Source organism: Eptesicus fuscus, chromosome 11, assembly GCF_027574615.1.
Source record: "Eptesicus fuscus isolate TK198812 chromosome 11, DD_ASM_mEF_20220401, whole genome shotgun sequence".
Classification (NCBI taxonomy): Eukaryota; Metazoa; Chordata; class Mammalia; order Chiroptera; family Vespertilionidae; genus Eptesicus; species Eptesicus fuscus.
Genome location: NC_072483.1, coordinates 54564834 through 54582625, shown reverse-complemented (window position 1 = coordinate 54582625; position 17792 = coordinate 54564834). Strand labels below are relative to the sequence as shown.

The 17792-nt window shown below is 37.0% G+C and overlaps 1 protein-coding gene across 1 annotated transcript in view; it reads left to right on the top strand.

Moving 5' to 3' along the window:
- Positions 1 to 17792, top strand: part of ZNF385B (zinc finger protein 385B) — a 357510-nt gene that overhangs the window by 323951 nt on the left and 15767 nt on the right. The window contains exon 7 of the mRNA XM_054723048.1: positions 13641 to 13803. Coding sequence (XP_054579023.1) covers positions 13641 to 13803 — 163 coding nt within the window. The remainder of the gene's footprint in view (positions 1 to 13640; positions 13804 to 17792) is intronic.

Below are 17792 nucleotides of genomic sequence, written 5' to 3'. Positions count from 1 at the left end.
TCTCTACAATGAACACTATCATTTATATGACCTTAAAGGTCACATCCCCAGACCTCTTTTCACTTCCAGATCATTCACTCCAAGGAAATGAAAATCCTCTCTTACCAGGGTGGCTAAGGGAGAGAGTCTTCTGTTTTGGATCTCCCCCAGTGGAGGCTGTTTGGACTCTGGGCTTAGGGCTTGCTTCAATGGTGTAGTGGCTAAGAGCCTAACCTTTTAACCCTGCGTTTGAATCCAGGGTCTTCCATTTCTGGCAGTGTGATATTGCATAATTGCCTAACTCTTCAGAGTCTTCGTAAACTTGGGCTAATAATACTTGCTTCAAATGGTTTTATGAAGATTAAAAGAGATGCTGTCTCTTAAGTACATAACACAGTAACTGGTACATAGCAAACAATTAAAACTACTTGTCAGTATTTTTATTTTTGAATTCAGAGTAATTTTTGTAACCTGACATGGTTTTTTAAGTCTTTCTGGCGGCTGTGTTCTCTCTATGGCTCTGCATTCCTCAGCTCTTTGAAGTGATGGGTGAGGTGCTGTAATTTTCCTCGGAGCAGTAGCTATAAATAAGCCCTTTCTTCACACAAACATGACCACCATGGCACTTCTTGTGCAGCATTATCAAATGTTCTTCCAGCACATAAAGACCTCCTGTTATTTTCCAGTTATTTTCTGAGGCTGTTTTGAAGTTACAGACAAGTGTTTTAGCATTAAGGTTGTTACTGATCCTCAGTAAGGTTATACTAGTAGTTCCTTTTGGATAGTTGCATGTATGTATTTTTAATTATTTTTCCTCTGGAATTTTCCCTTCCCTTGACCTCTATTTACATCCAGCTTTTCTGGTGGCCTAGTTGCTTTATCCTGTGCTGACTTTTCTTCCTCATCTTACCTTTTAAATATAGCTCTTTCTCAAGATTCTTTCTTCAAAATAGGTTTTCCCCTCTCTGTACTTAATTCCTCCAGAATCTTATATATCCCCAGAGTTTTATTTATCATCTTATCACGTCATTGTCAAATGGATGTCTTCAGCTCCAGCCTCTTTCCTCAACTACAAATTTTATTTCCAGTTCTTTGTTGAACCTCTCCACTGTGTATCTCTTAAGCAGTCTAAATTGATGTCCCATCATAACTGCATCTTTTTTTTTAATGGTTTCCACCATTTTTCTAGTCATTTAGACCTGAAACTTTTAGAGTAAGCTCCAATTATTTTTTCTTCCTCTACCATTACTTTAATTCTATTGTCAAGTAATAAAGAGTCTTTCTCCATTTATTTATTCATTCATTCATCCCTGTAATCAGTATTTATCAAACACCTAGAATGTTTCAGGCAGTGTGCTAAGTGCAAAAGATTGAGTGGAAAGCAAAATCTTATAGGTACAGGTCCTGTCACCCATATAGGTCTTGAATCAGCCACATAGGTCTTGAATATGATGATTTTAGATTTTAAACCAAAAACAGTGAAAGGGCATGAGTATTTTAAGCAGAGGAATGCCATGATCAGATTTGCATTTGACAATATCACTCTGGCCCCTGTGTGGAGAACAGATAGTGAGAGAGCAAGAGGGGCCTGTGGGTGATCACTAAGGAGGCTATGCAGTAGTCTAGGCAAAAGATGATGGCAGTTCAGACCAGGGTGGCTATGGCTGAGATGTAAAGAATTGGCTTGATTAGAAAAATATTTAGGAGGTAAAATCTATAGGACTTAGGGTTTGATTGAATCTAGAATGTAAGTAGAATGTAACAATGAGGTTGATTCCTGGATTTGGCTCTTACAGCCAATGTAGAATGATGCTATTGGCAGAAAAGGAATGATAGAAGAGGACTACGCAGAGACAAGTGATACCAAAAGTTTGGTTTTGAACTTATGTTTAAGGTGCTTTGAGATATTGAAGTAGATATTCTGAGTCTGGAGCTCAGGAGAAAGATCGGGACCAGAGAAACCAGGAAATTATTGCTGTAGCGATAGATGGAAGGTTGTAGTGTGGATGAGACCGAATAGGGAGTAGACTGGGACGTTTGGAGTGAGAAGACAAGAAGGCCTAAAACTGAGTCTTGGAATGTATCAAGCACTGATGATAAGGAAGTGTTGGGGAATAGAAGTTGAATATATACCGTATGTATAAAAGAGAAGGGATAACAGACACTTGGTATGGCAAAAAGGAACAGCACCTTTAGTTAGAGACTTAATAGGAGGAATAGCTCCTTTTCTATAAAAGCTCTGTTTTTTGGTTTACAATGCCCCTGAAATTTGAAATCTGTGTATTTAAGAACACCGTTACCCCCTGACTCACTGTGGTAAGAATCTTCTCGTTATGCTCCTCTTTCCTTTCCGCCTAGTAGGCCTTTGCTGCTATTGGACTATACTATGACAGAAGGCTTCAGTGGCTTCTCGTTACTTATGTAATTAAGTATGCTATTTGTTACCTACCACCCACTACCTAGTATTTAAGGCCTAAATAATCTGGCACTTGCCTTTCTAATCTTTTCTTCCACTCCTACTCTACACTCACCCACATTCATGTTTTTCTAACCACAAATTGTTTTTTCCAGACTTTTTTTTTTTCTTATCAGTCTTCTCTTCATTTGGGAATATGTGCCTCTTGCCTTCAAAATCCTTTTTATTATTGAAGACCCATCTCCATACCCTTTCTTTTCTTCAGTGTTCATATCATTTTATTAAGCCTGGGGCAGGAGGTACACATTTTGTTGCCTGATTTCAAGAAATATGCTGAGGAGAACATATAACTACAATACATCCATAATTACAAATTGGGGTATAGAAACTAGGAAAAGATTTAATATCTGCTTTAATTCAATTAAAGCACTTACTAATTATTTCTAGTTGTGAAAGAAGAAAATAATCATTTAAAGTATCCAATGCCTATTTTGCATCTGGACAACAGAACAACCATGGAAACAACCCACATGTCCATCAATAAGGTACTGTTGAAATAAACTATGCTTCATTCACATAATGAAATAAATGTACACAACCATTTAAAAAATCAGAAAACTTTCTAATTACTCATTTTAAAAAATCTCTAAGGTCTATTGCTAAAGAGAAAAAGCAAAATGCAGAACAACATATGTGGTATGTAGGCCTTTGTCTAAAAATGGAAGAAAGGAAAAATACAGACATGTATAAATTTGCTTGGTAGGCATCTAAATTATCTCTGGCAGGATACACAGGATACTCAACTAGTTGCTGAGTCAAAAGGTAGACTTTTCACTGTTATACTTTTTAAAATACTTTTGAATTGTGTGATTATATTACCTAGACAAAAAAGAATATAATGTAGCCCTGGCCGGTGTTGCTCAGTTGGTTGGAGTGACATCCCACACCAAAATGTGGAAGGTTTGATTACTGGTCAGGGCACATATCTAGATTGCGGGCTTGATCCCTGGACATGGGGGAGGCAACCAATGTTTCTCTCTCACATCGATGTTTCTCTTTCTCTTTCTCTCTATTTCTCTTCCTCTCTCTAAAAAAATTTAATTAAAAAATACCATTTAAACATAAAAGAACACAAAAGTAATGGTTAGCAATGGTTATACAAATAAAATTCTATAGAAATCATGAATGATTCAAGTCCAAAGATTGTAGATCTGCCAAATATAATACTGGTTAAGAAAATTATTCTTTTGAAGCCTTTCTGCTCCTGCAGTGGGCTTTAATTTTGAACCCTTTATACCACTTGTCTAGATGATTATGATGTCCTGTCTTCTACTTCGCCTCACCCCAAACGCCCCATGGTACACATTAGCTGTTCTCCACACAGTAACCAGAGTGATCGTGTTATAAACAGAAGTCAAACAAGGTTACCCCTCTGTTCAAAACACTACTGGGATTTTCCATCTACTCAGAATAAAAGTCAAAATCCTTATAATAGCCATTTGCTGTTCCCTGGACCTGAAAGGCTCTTCTCCCAGATATCTATCTGGTCAACTCCTACACTTCATTCAGGTCTCTGTGCAAATTCCTCCTCAAAAGAAAGATTTTTGTTGATACCTAAAATGACACCTTATCCAAAATAGTCTATACTACTTACCTTTTCTCATTTTTTTTTTTGTAGCACCACTTAACATATTCATAAATATATCACTTATCACTGAGAACTTAATATATAAAATATACTAGAGGCTCGGTGCACGAAATTTGTGCACTGGAGGGGGGGCCTGTGCCTCTTGCAGTCCGGGACCCCTTGGGGGTTGTCCAACTGCCAGTTTAGGCCTGATCCCCCAGCAGTAGGACATCCCTGTCACAATCAGGGATCCCTCAATCCTTACCACACGCCTGCTCAGTCCTTACCGCTTGGCTCACTGCTCCTTAGCGCTGCCGCGGGGGGCGGGAAAGGTTCCCACCACCGCTGTTGCACTTGCCAGCCATGAGCCCAGCTTCTGGCTGAGCCGCACTCCCCCTGTGGGAGTGCACTGATCACCAGGGAGCAGCTCCTGCATTGAGCATCTGCCCCCTGGTGGTCAGTGTGCATCATAGCAACTGGACATTCTGGTCATTCCACTGTAAAGGTTGCTTAGGCTTTTATTATACAGACTAGAGACCCAGTGCACAAAATTTGTACACAGGGGGTATCCCTCAGCCCAGCCTGCACCCTCTCCAAATTGGGACCCCTTGGGGGATGACTGACTGCAGTTTAGGCCTGATCCTTGTGTCCCCAACTGTCCTCCCCTGCAGGCCTGATGACCCCCAACTGCCTCCCCTGCCAGCCTGATCACCCCCAACTGCCCTCCCCTGCTGGCCTGTTCACCCCCAACTGCCCTCCCCTGCTTGCCTGGTCTCCCCCAACTGCCCTCCCCTGCAGACCTGGTTGCCCCTAACTGCCCTCCCCTGCTGGCCTGTTCGCACCCAACTGCCTTCCCCTGATGGCCTGATCTCCCACAACTGCCTTCCCCTGCCGGCCATCTTGTGGTGACTATCTTGTGGTGGCCATCTTGTGACAATGTTGTGCGATGCCACCTAGGCTTTTATTATATAGGATATATAAATTGCCCAGCCGGCATGCCTCAGTGGTTGAGTATCAACCTATGAACCAAGAGGTCAGGGTTCAATTCCGGGTCAGGGCACATGCCCAGGTTCAGGCTCATTCTCATCATTGATGTTTCTATCTCTCTCTCCTACCTTTTTCTCTAAAATCAATCAATCAATATATATATAAATATATATATATATATTAATTATTATTTCTCTCCCCATACCAGAATGTAAGTTTTACTAGACCTACAACACATAGGATGATGCCAGGTATTTGTTGAATGAAAGAATAAATGGACAGAACCTCAACATTAAATTTCTGCTTTTAGATTATTCCTATTCTGTCCCATATCTATTATATTCAATGCAACAACTCTATTTAGTGTGTACCATGTAGCAAGTGTTTCAGAAGATTCAAAGATGAGTAAGACAGCACTCACATCAATCATATTGTATATTATATGGACAACCTTTGTTGTGATTATTATTGAGTAGAACTTTTAGGGAGAATCAGACACTAGAAGTCCACTTAGCATTTTACTGGTTATATTAAAATAGGTTGTTATTTGTGGGTGAATAAAAGTTATAGGCATTTTTATTTTAGTTTTGCCTCCAGTAGACCAATCTCTTATATGTTAAATTAATCTGGAATTAAAACTTCGAATTTAATCTGTTACTTTAGTGTAAACATGACCACATGTTGGTTAGGTGACTGGTATAAATGTAGTTTATTTATTTTCTGTTATTTATATTTGCATGTTTTGAAAGGATATTGTACTAATATTTGCATTTATATAATTCACTTAATTTTGAATTATCAAATATCTGCTGGGTTTTAAAAACTGGTTTAGGGCTATAGAGTATGAATTTTACAAAAACTTAATTGTTAAAGAGGTTTACAAATGAATAATGATACATAAATAATATATTAAACATATATAAAATCTTACTAAAGCCTGTTTTAACCAATTTTCTAAGCATTGCACTTTTAAAGTTACTTTGTGACTTTGGTCAACATTAATGATATTATATATCAAATATTAGGAGACACAATGCAAATTCTAATTTTAGATTTGTTTTGTATCATTCATGTAAATTTTTTAATATGGAAATGGAAGGAAATGTACTACTTTCTAGCCTGATTAAAAATTAATATGTAGAAGCCTGGGAGGCTAATTTAAAAGACCATCAGAAGACTTGAATTAGTTAGATGCAGAGTCACAGCTTTAATGCATGGACTTGAATTATATTGCATTACTTATCACTGAGAAACAAAAATTGCTCTTATATAGCACACAATGGCAATCCATTTCCCCACTGAAAGATAGCAGCACTCTTGAACACGTTAAAAATTTAGGATATAACTGTGAAATCGCTATAAACTCTGAAATAATTGGGAATTATTAACTAAAATTTCCCAGTTTAATATAAAATGTGAAATTAATTTAAGAGTGGTAAATAATTTTTACTTTTAAATACTTAGGGGGGGAAATCATAAAATAAATGACAAGAATCAAGTAATTATTTAAAAATCCTTTATGTTTTGTAATGAATCATAAAAATAAAATATCCATATGCTTCATAAAAATTCTAAGACTTAGAAGTTCAAACAGGTTACATTCCCAAATGCATAATTCTATGAGGAAAAATACATATTTTAATAAATTATAAATACTCCGATTATTTCATAATCAAGATTATGTTAGTGTACAGAGCACTCATTTTCCCACTTTGGGAATGTTAACTTAGAGAATCTGATTTGTCAAGTCATTCTGTGTGGAGTTCATGATTGCTCTTCCTTATGAGTTGGAAGATTAAGGGCATATTTCTCTAGGGTTCATTTGCTTCACTTTGCCTCAGTTAAATCCTAGTGTACATATTTGGACTTTACACATACATTTATCATTAAATTAACACAGATATTGACCCCCAATCCAGAAGACAAAGTAAACATATCTTTCAAAAATATATAATATAATGTAAAATGAAGAAGTAAGCAGTCTTATTTCTTAGGATAAGCATGTCAGATAGTTTTTGCTGCATTCTTAACTAAATTGTGGTGATGTTAAAGAAATTACATTAAATAAAACTCATTATCTATTATCTACATTGAAAAAAACTACATAAGCCTATTTTTATTAAGTTAGAAGGAAGAAAGTCATTTTCAAAATGCAGTCTCTAGAATTTACAGAATTCATAAATAGAATTAAGAAATTAATATTCTGGGATGAACTTTACCTTGATATATATATATATATATATAAAGTATAATATGCTAATTAGACCAGACGACCTTCTGGATGAAGCTGGGGCTGCAAAGGAAGCCTGGGTCCCGGGTGCCTGCTGGTGGCTGGAGGGAAGCCCGGGTCCCAGGTGCCAGAGGGAAGCCAGTGCCAGCAGCCAGGGAAAGGAAGGCCTACTCTTGCACGAATTTCATGCATTGGGTCTCTAATATATATATTTATTTTTTAATGATATAATTTTAAATTATGGCCTAATTTGCACTGGCCAGGTAGCTTGATTGCTTAGAGCATCATTTTGGTATACCAAGGTTGCAGGTTTGATCCCTGGTCAGAGCACATACTAGTACAAGAAGCAACAAATGAATGCATAAATAAGTGAAACAACAAACTAAACAACACCCCTCTCTCTCTCTCTCTCTCTCTCTCTCTCTCTCTCTCTCTCTCTCTCTTTTCTCTCTCCCCCCCCCCCCACCTTTCACTCTCTAAAAATCAATACATAAATTTAAAAAAATATATTATGGTCTAATTTTTAAATGAAAGAACAAGAAGAGAGAGCAGAGTTGAGCAAATGAAAGAATTTGTGGCTCAAACCAAAGCCAAGTTCAAATAACTCTCTTTTATGCCTTGCCCTGCTCTACTCAATTCTAAACGGGAAACATAGGGTATGTTTGGATATACAAGTAAAGAATGTTAGATTGTTGGAAATCTCCTAAAATTAAGATTCCACCTTCACATAATTGAAATATAAAACTCATTGGGGAAATGAGATAAAATTGTGATCACTTGGAATTCAACAAGAAACAATTTTATTTTTTAAAAGCACTTTTTAAAAAGCCACTCTTTGCTGTATTCCATATGATTTTAAACTCAAGCTTCAGTGTTTTATTAATTCATCATGTAAATTCTGTCATAGTTGTTAGGTCCATTTATAGTTTCTCCATGTTTCCATGTGTAGAGTGCTTTCACCAGTGAATCATGCACCAGAAACATGAGCATCAGGACTCTTAGCTGATTAATAGGCTGCACTGGAAAAATTAACTGGAAGCCCACTTATATATCTTAGTGTTTTAAGAAATGAGTTAATTTGCCTACATGGAAATGTTGTATAATGTGAACTAATAGAATATAATGCTCAGGTATTCAAATAGTGGCATTACAAATCAGCTCTAACCCATGAATGCTACTTCTGTCTTGTGATATTAGGCCAAAATTAGTAGTCTAGAGTGCACATAATTTTCTTCCTAGATGCTACCACTTTTGTCTTTAGTGATATAGAAATATTTGGAGTTGATGGGGTTTTTTTACATACCTACACTAATAAAAGAGAAAGATGCAAATTGACCATACCTCTGCAACGCCCACCAGCCAATCAGGAGTGAGTATGCAAATTAACCCAACAAAGGTGTTGGGTTAATTTGCATACGCATGCATGGAGAGAAGAATGAAGGCTCCACCCGAGTGAAGATTGAAGACTGAAGGCTGAAGGCTGAAGGCTGAAGGCTTGGCTCTGCTGCGGCCCGGGTCCCGGGTGCCAGAGGAAAACCGGTGCCAGCAGCCAGGGAAAGGAAGGCCTATTGCACGAATCTTCATGCAACAGGCCTCTAGTATATTATAAAGCCAGTAAATATGACATGCCACAGCCAGAACTATGACCTTGCAAGAATCAGAAGACACCATCCACACTGAATTATACATGTGAGTGCCCTCCACCCCCAGAGAGTTAACGTAATGCAGTGGCATTAGACAAGCCATTGAAACCTGGAGTGTTTCTCTTAGCTAGAAATTAGAAATTAGCAAAGAAATTGTATCTTTTTAAGCTAAACTCATAATGGTTATAATTTTTTCTAGACTTTGTTTCCAACAGGTCATAGTAGATGAAGATTGAATGAAGTGAATATCAAAGCCAGTAGTATGTCATTACTGATATTGCAGGCCTTATTTTAAATATAAACAGAAAGACTTACCTGCAGGCTTTGGATTACGTAAGCCTTTCTTCTGAGTGCACTTTACGATGTAGCTTCATCTCGGAGAGAGTGTGGTCTTGTCAGTGCAACAAGTATATGCAAAGAGCATTTTAATAGTTAAAAATAGTCTTATATTAAAGCAAAGATTCAAGTAATTATCTAGCTATTGCTCAGTAATCTTTAGTTTGTTTCTTAATAGGTTTAACTATAGTATTTCAAATGCCATGCTTTTATCTCAAATAATTATGAAAGCTTCGATAGAAATAATTTGTTCTTTTAATATATGATTATAGTTTAGAGAATAAAAACTGTGACATAAAAGCAACATCTTCATAACCATCTATACAAGGTGCCTACAAATAGAACTTCTTAAAAAATTTTAGACAGCTACAGTATTATGTTTCTTGTTTTATAGGAGATCATTTTTGAGGTAGCACAACGTGGCAGCCCTTCCCTGTTGTTCCTTTTATCTCTGTGCGCTTGTGACACAGAAAGGCGGATTGCTCAAGGAACATTGCATAGTTCACAGAACTTCACTGCCCAGCGCCTTCTGTTCCCTTTGCCTGACGTGCCTCCCCTTTCACACCGCCACTTCAGAACTCTGTCCCGGAGCCGGACACAGCTCTCACGTCCCTTTTTCATGAAGTTTTGGTGACCCCCTGCAATCCGAAGAGATTTGCCTCTCCTCCGCTGCCCATAAGTCTCTGCTGCTCTTTACCTCCCATTTTACACTTCCACTCTCTGCTTCGGGTTCTAGTTACTTGTATGCTTGTCTTTTCTTACCAGTCATGCAAGTAGGGGTCTTTGCTTTAAATCTTTCACAATGTCTAGCACAAGACAGGTGCTAAATAATTCTTTGTGGAATAAATAACCAGGTTTTCCCCTTGTTAGTTTAGCCTCTTTTTATGCCAGTTTATTTGACATCTGTTATAGTTGGCATTTAGTGTATAGAGTTTTTCTGAAAATTAGCTGGCCTCTGCTATTTCCCATATAACACTGCTTAACACATTGAAATTTGCCTCAGAAAAAAAGGAGATGCCAATAGTTTTAATGATGAATTTTTTTAAATTAAGGGAATAGTTCAAATTACTTTTTGAAATGCAAAAAAAAAAAATGGTTTAATTGGTAAATAAATAGTTGAGGACTTTCTCCTGTGACATCGTCCTTTTCCAGCCACTTTGTGGGTTTCTTTACAAAGTGAACACATTGAACACATGTTTCAACAGCCTAGCCCCTACCCTGAAGCACAATTAGAAATAAAATAAAAACTGGAAATGAGAGCACAGTGAATTTTAGAATTTCTCATATTTTTATTTTTAAAGCAATACATTATCTCGTTATTCATCTTTTTTGTTTGCACCAGAAGGGTCCCAAGAATTATAGAGGATTCGGGAAAGTGAGCGGCTTTAGCAACAAAGACGGATATGAATGAAAGAAAAAAAAAATCATTTCCTGTCAATGCTGTTTCTCTGCCAGTGGGTGGTCAAGTGGCTACCAGAGAGACCTCTGAGAGGAGAAGCTAGATAGCAATGAATTCTTGCATGGAGGTCAGAATGGTGCTTTAGACAACTCTCTAATTCTGGCAGTTCTTGGCAAGAGGATTTTTGATCACTCTAGTTGGGAGCAGTATCACTTTTGGTGTGGAAGCAGAAAACAAGCCATTAGTGCCAGACAAATATGTGTCTGCTGGTTAGTCACTAAAGTGAAAAGTACAAGTCAGTTTGGTCAACCAGGTCTCTTAGAAGTGATGCAAGAGCCATTGCTGATTGAGCTTGATTGTGTTGCCTAGTTCATGGGTTTCCTGGCTCTTGTCCTTATATCTTTCACTTCTCAAATAAGGAGATTCCTAGATAATTAAGTCAGGTTAATCATGTTACTAATTAATGGTGTCTCCGTTTCACTTGAAGATTTGCCAAGGATTTAGAAGCTGTTGACACTGCCTCAGATAACAGTAGTGGGGATAGCAAAGTACTAATACCAAGAATATCACAAGGGCATTGAAAGGATGCCTGATATGAGTGAGTGGTGCCTGCCACCGTCTTTATTCCAGGAAATTTCCCAAACAATGATCAGTAGAAGCTAAGAATCCTTGTTGTACTTCTCTCCATGCGAAGAACTCAAAAGGAAAGTGAATTATGGCTATGGACAGTTCTTTCCATCTTGGCATCCAGTGAGGTGTCATTTAGCTGGATCTGTATCCCAAGTGCTAACTGTTGCTGTTAACTTTCTGCATTGATGCCAGTAATGAGGAAATGACACTGCTTATCTTGTACTAGGAGGTTTTATTTGGAGAAATGTAGTTTCTTTAGACAAAGGACAATAAAGTAAACATCTCACTATTTAGTATACTTGGGAAGAGGAGAGGTCTCCTAATATCTGTAGAAATTATTATATACCTAAAAAGTGGGACTTTTCTTAGCTCTCACCAGAAGGATCAGGCCTAATATGTTATGCTAGTACATTTCCCACGAATTAAGTAGATATTTCCTACTCATAAAAGCTTCTATTAAAATATAATCTTTTACCAAGTGATTAAAAGTGTGCTTTGTATAATTTTTCACTCCTTATACAATTGTAATGTTACCTCAGTGTGAGTATGTATATGTATAGTGTATGGGTATATAATTAAATAGCATGTAAGCATTTCAATCTGCAAAATGGCTTCTACACCTACCTTTGTGAATTTTGATAAGTTATTTAACTTTTCTATGCCGTTTTTTATTTGTAATGTACTGGCTAATAATCCTAACTTACAAAGTATTATGAGAATTAAATGAGCTAATACATGTAATACATTTAGAACTATGTTTGGCAAAGGCTTAATAATATTATTCGTTATTATTATTATAACTTCACATTGTCAATTTTTAAATGTTTATTTGTATATTTTCTTAGTTTATACCTACCCAGCTATATTAGCTGGATTTAACCATTCTTGGTTGATAATAAATAAGACTTAAATAATGTTACACTTTTCTCCTCCCTTGGGATTTTTACAGCTCCACAGAATACATAATGAGAAGTCCCTAAGCAAACCAACAAAGAACAATGATAAGTCAATGATGATCTAAAACAACACTTATGAATAGATATTCAGGAAGTTAGGGACTGTGTACAGTCAATACCAGGTCACTTACCTTGGGAGATTGGGGTTATACTAGTACACTAGAAAAAAATCACTTATATATCTGTTGTTGAAACATAGAATTATAACCTGGCTCATTCTTTCTACTGTCAGTTCTACCTACCTACCTACACAGATACACACACACACACATACACACACACATACACACACACATGCACACACCACTTATATGCTGCTTGCTGAGGAAAATGAATGAAAGCATTGGTATAGTAATCTCCAAACACATAAAGTTATATTAAGGAGAACTGATGTAAAAGAGTTATTACTTTAGAAATCCTCTCACAAAAACTAATTTTATATGATAATTTTAGTATCCATTTCACTTTTATAAGTAAGCTAATATGCCATATAATGTATGTTTAATTTTTTTTCACCTAATAGGTATTTATATTTTCAGGGTCTATTCAAAATGAAATCAAAGTGAATATACATATTCTTTTATTAGTATCTACATTAGTACTTGATGCCAAAAAATAAAATCCTTGTTCTTTATTCAGAGGGGAATTTTCCAAATGTCAATAAATTGACTAAATATTTTCTTGGTTTGCTATAATTTGTTTTTGTCTTTTTAAGGTTTTTATTAGTCACTTGTCTTTATCTCTTTTCTTCCTTTTGATCCAATATTGAAGTCACAGTTCTACCCATGCTTCATGTATATGTGACTGTAACAATAACGGCTTCGACTTCCGAATCACATCAGAAATCAGAAACAAGGACTGTCTCTACCCCCTTTGTGGCTTATATCACCTATTTCAGAACTGAAATCATCAAAATGTTATATGAATACATGTAGGTGACTCCAAAATGCAGTGCCACCTTCACTTACTGGCAAGTTGCTTTGTTACATCACTTGCTCTCAGAGCAGAGTCCAGAAGAAAGTAGATTCAGGGCAGACAGGTTTTTAGTTGAAGGAGGAAACAAAATGAAATGGTTGTGGAAGGATATGCACGGGTAGGACATTCAAAGCACCTTGCTACCAGCCAAATGTTTGAAAAGTAACCCCATCGGACAGTGTGGAAGGCACTGCTGACAAAGCTTACCTTTGTCACAATTTTGCCCTGGCCCTGTTGTCCTCTGGTTCTCAAAGACACAGGTCTTCCGTGTTATAGAGAAGGTTTCAATATGCAAAAACCTCTTAGATACTGTTCTACCACTTCATTAAATACCAAAACATAGAGGTCTGAGTGGTAAATGTCCATGTTGCATATGACTGAATGTATATTTTCCTGCATGATCATCCATTGTGGTGTTTGTAAGTAGCCAAAAAAATGAGCCTGATTTGTTCTCCTTTGTAGAGCCAGGCCGAGGCCCACTACAAAGGAAGTAAACATGCCAAGAAGGTCAAAGCACTAGAGGCAACGAAAACTAAACCCAAAATGGTTTCTTCCAAGGACAGCGCAAAGGCTAACCCCAGCTGCTCCATCACTCCACTCACAGGCAACAGCTCTGACAAATCAGGTCAATGACACTTTTTGTTCTTTACATTCTTTGTGTTCCTCCTGGTCCCTTGCCCCACCCCCATTCTCCTCCTCTCAGCTGCTGCATGTTTTCTCCATGATTTGTTTTTATAATATGAATATGTTTCCTTCACAGGAGGTTATGTGTTTGCACGGAATCTAAGCATTTGATATGTTACCATTCCATGTTGTTAAATATATACATTTAAGTATACATGTGCGTGTAAATATGTATATATATATATGTATATATGGGCTGCTTGGTCACAGTGTGTTTAGACAAAAATCAAGAAGTGGACCTAAAATACTGACGTTATGATTCCTTTCTATTCGTTTTATGTTTGATTTTTGCTCTAGATTTTGTCAGTGAAGGAATTTTTTTAACTTATCTACTAATAGATGTTTTTGTATTCTTTTACCACAATAAAGGGGAATGGAGGAGCAAAATGGTGAAGTTTTCTGAGAGAGTGGCATTATTAAATGAATGTGAAAACGTGCTCAATAATAAAAGATTTTGATTTTTGAAGATCTTTGTAGAGTTCCCCTCAGAGTTACAAATGAACTCTAGGAGTTTAAGGGAACTATGTACAAAGTAGTGAATTCACTAACAGACAAGCTTTGGTACTTGGAAATGGGCCACTAGTAGAAGTACCTTTTAAGAGGAGTCCATATTTCACAGTTCCAGTGAATCAGCAGTTTTTCTGAGTCAGTTCAAACTAAATGATTCAGAGAGAAGAGGAAAAATTCATTTTTCTAGCATGTACACCATGAAATTAGATGTTTAATAGACTTTCACACACTCACATCTGCCCTCAGGGCCCAAGAAGGATGAGTCATCTTGTTTTAGTGGCTAGTTGAGGACCAGTGTCTATTAAAGGAGACAAAAAGAATATATCCCTTTCTCTGTTTGCCTCTCTCTTTAGAAACCTCTCTGTTGTTACACATACACACATACACACACACACACACACACACACACACACACACACACACTGACACTGACACACTTCTCTTCTGCTCTTCACATCACTGTAGGTTTTGAGGAAGAGACTCCAGAATGCTTTCCTGGGGCTGCCCAAGGCCATTGGAGAACAATTCCATTACTGTAAGAGGAAAGTTTAGAAAAGCCCCTTTAGCTAAAGAGACTATGTAGGAAAAGACTATTGTTAGTTAGGTCCCGTAAATACTGGTTCCAAAGCTCTGCAGCCTAAGGGGAAGCTACCCCAAATTTGGTAATAAAGATTTTTTTGTTCTTTATGTCATAGAATCACTGAATTGTGTTATCTAATGAATAGGTAATAAATAGTGAATTATTTTATCACACTTTTGTGTTATCTAATGAATAGGTAATAAATAGTGAATTATTTTATCACACTTTTGTGTTATCTAATGAATAGGTAATAAATAGTGAATTATTTTATCACACTTTTTTAAAGAATAGATCACCTATATAATCTAATTAATTTTAACCCAGATTGATCAGGTATTAAGGTCAAATATTATCTCCAGTTTACAAAGCAGCAAACTGAGGCCAGGTCCCTGCTGCAACAGTTATTTGCTGGAGGTTACCCAGGATTTGGAAGAACAAGATTCATCATCTCCGGACTTCCTACCTGGTTTTATTTTTTTATAGGATATTGTTGCTTCTATGAAACAATAATACTCTGTCAAATATTGTATTACGTAGATTATACCCTCGATTAGAAAAAAATATGTTTCATTCAAGGCAGTTAAGTAAGAATAGCTGTCCTGTTCACATTTTAGAAGTTGGCGTAGAATTAGATGTAAAATCCAAAGAAATGGCTTTTATGGTCTCCTAGGATCTATCCCAACTTTTAATGACACATTAATGGGAGTTCAAACCATAGTAGGAAGGAGGAGAAATGTGCTTTGGGAGAATTGGGGTCAAAACACAGCAAGCATTAGGCAGCTTTAGGAAGATGGTGAGAACATATTGGCCAGACACTTTACCCAAATTTCTCCCTGGAGTTCAAGTGCCATAATGCCATATGACAATACACCTCCCTGTGATAATATGCCCCATACATCAAATTGAATGTTCTTTTGTGACAGCATTTAACCACTCATAACAGGTTTTAAAAAAAAGAGCCTTTGAAAAACCTTATTTCTTGAAAATAATAAAATATTGTGATAATCAACCTAATGATAAAAATATTTTGATAGTGAACCTAATGGTCCATATGTCTAGTCTTTAGCAATAGATATCAATTAGATATCAAGATTGGGAAAATACATTTCTAGTTCTTCAAAGTATGTAAAGCTATTTAGAGCTAAACAGCCTTTAATCGGTTGCTGTCTAAATAGATGAATGCCAATGGAATGATTTAAAATGCTACTGATATTTTTATAAATGCAATTAAGAGCAAAGATGATGGAACCAGCATGTTCTGCTTGAAATATAACAGTAGGAACACCTTAAATTTATTCAGTTTATAAGATTCAGTCACATATAAGTTTTAATATGACCCTCTCAACAACCCTGTAATTGGTAGGGCTGAAATTAGTATTCATCTCTCATTGATTTATACAACTGACTTCATATCCATTTACTCCCTCAATAAATAAATATATATTACTGTACTATGGAGTATAGTACATCTGTATATTTTGCTAGGTACTGGGATGCAACAGTGAACAGAAAGAAATTTTCTTGCCCTAAAAGAATTTCTAACCTAGCATGTGTGTTTTTTATTGTGTTGGATATTTGGACTACAAAGAAAAATAATAGTTACCACCTTGAGCTGCTACCAAGGTAATAATGAAGAACCTGGGGTCTTGCAAGGGTTAAATGGCCTGTGTGAGGTCCACAACTCATATCCCAGGTGAGTTAGAGCAGGAACTAAGGGCTTCTTGCCCCTTGCTTATTCTGCTATTCCCATTACTTCTAAACTTCTCTCTCTGACTTTGGGGAGAAAATACAAGTATCCCAATGGGCAAAATCAGATCACTAAAACACTTTTTAAAGAATTAATGGGTAGGACCATATGTTACTTTTAAATTGCTTGCTGACTGTTGATATTTTTTAGTAGGAGCCATGGCATTGAAAGGGCCATTAAGGCATTGCTTTATTGATAATCTTTCATTCCTATGCAGTATGTTGTTTGTAGCATTTAACCATAATAGAGCAAAGCTTTCGAACTTACAGATCTTTTCAAGGGCACATTTGAATGAAAACACTCATTTCAGGTAAATGACAAATGCTCTCAAACCTCCAGCTTGACAACTGTAGACTTTATGTGTCTAAGCCAAATATACTGACTGAGCTAGAGATCAACATTGGGAAGGCCATCACCAATATGGCAGGAGCCTTGAATTGCCTCCTAGGGTGTCCAGTTGAGTTGTTCTGAACACTATCCAAATTTTCAGTAACATTTGGAACCATTCCATCTGCAATATTTCCACTGGGGACATGGAGATTATTTTATTTATCCCATGCCCATGACCATACCATGCAGACTATGAGATGTCAATGTCAGAAAAGTCTTAAGAAGGAAGGAAAGAAGATAGGATAGCTCAAAACAGCTCCTTTCAGTTTTCAGTATGTTGTCCTTCTGCATGGTGCCAACCTCTTGGGTGTGAACCCAGAGCAGTTATCAACCAATAGATCCGTGTGATTTGCCTGGAAAGGCTGCAGTTCAGCTTTTTATGATCACCCTGTTGCCTTATGAAAGAGCATTTTCAATTTTGTCCAAGAGTTTTTCTGCCAAGGATACAAATACAGACCCTCGCCTCGTCATTTTTATGGGTTCCCCTGTGTGTTCCACAGTTTTTATGTGTTGTTACAAATGGGGCCAGGTTTTCCAAATGACAACTTCTCATTTCCGCTGACTGCCGCGGGACTCCATCGATTAGCTAGCAAGGTCTTTGTAACTGCCTCTTCCCCCCTTTCTGTCTCCAGCAACAGGACCTTGTGGTGTTGAGTAGAAAAAAATGATAGTTTTCTGCTTTGGCAGCGTCTGTCATTTATAG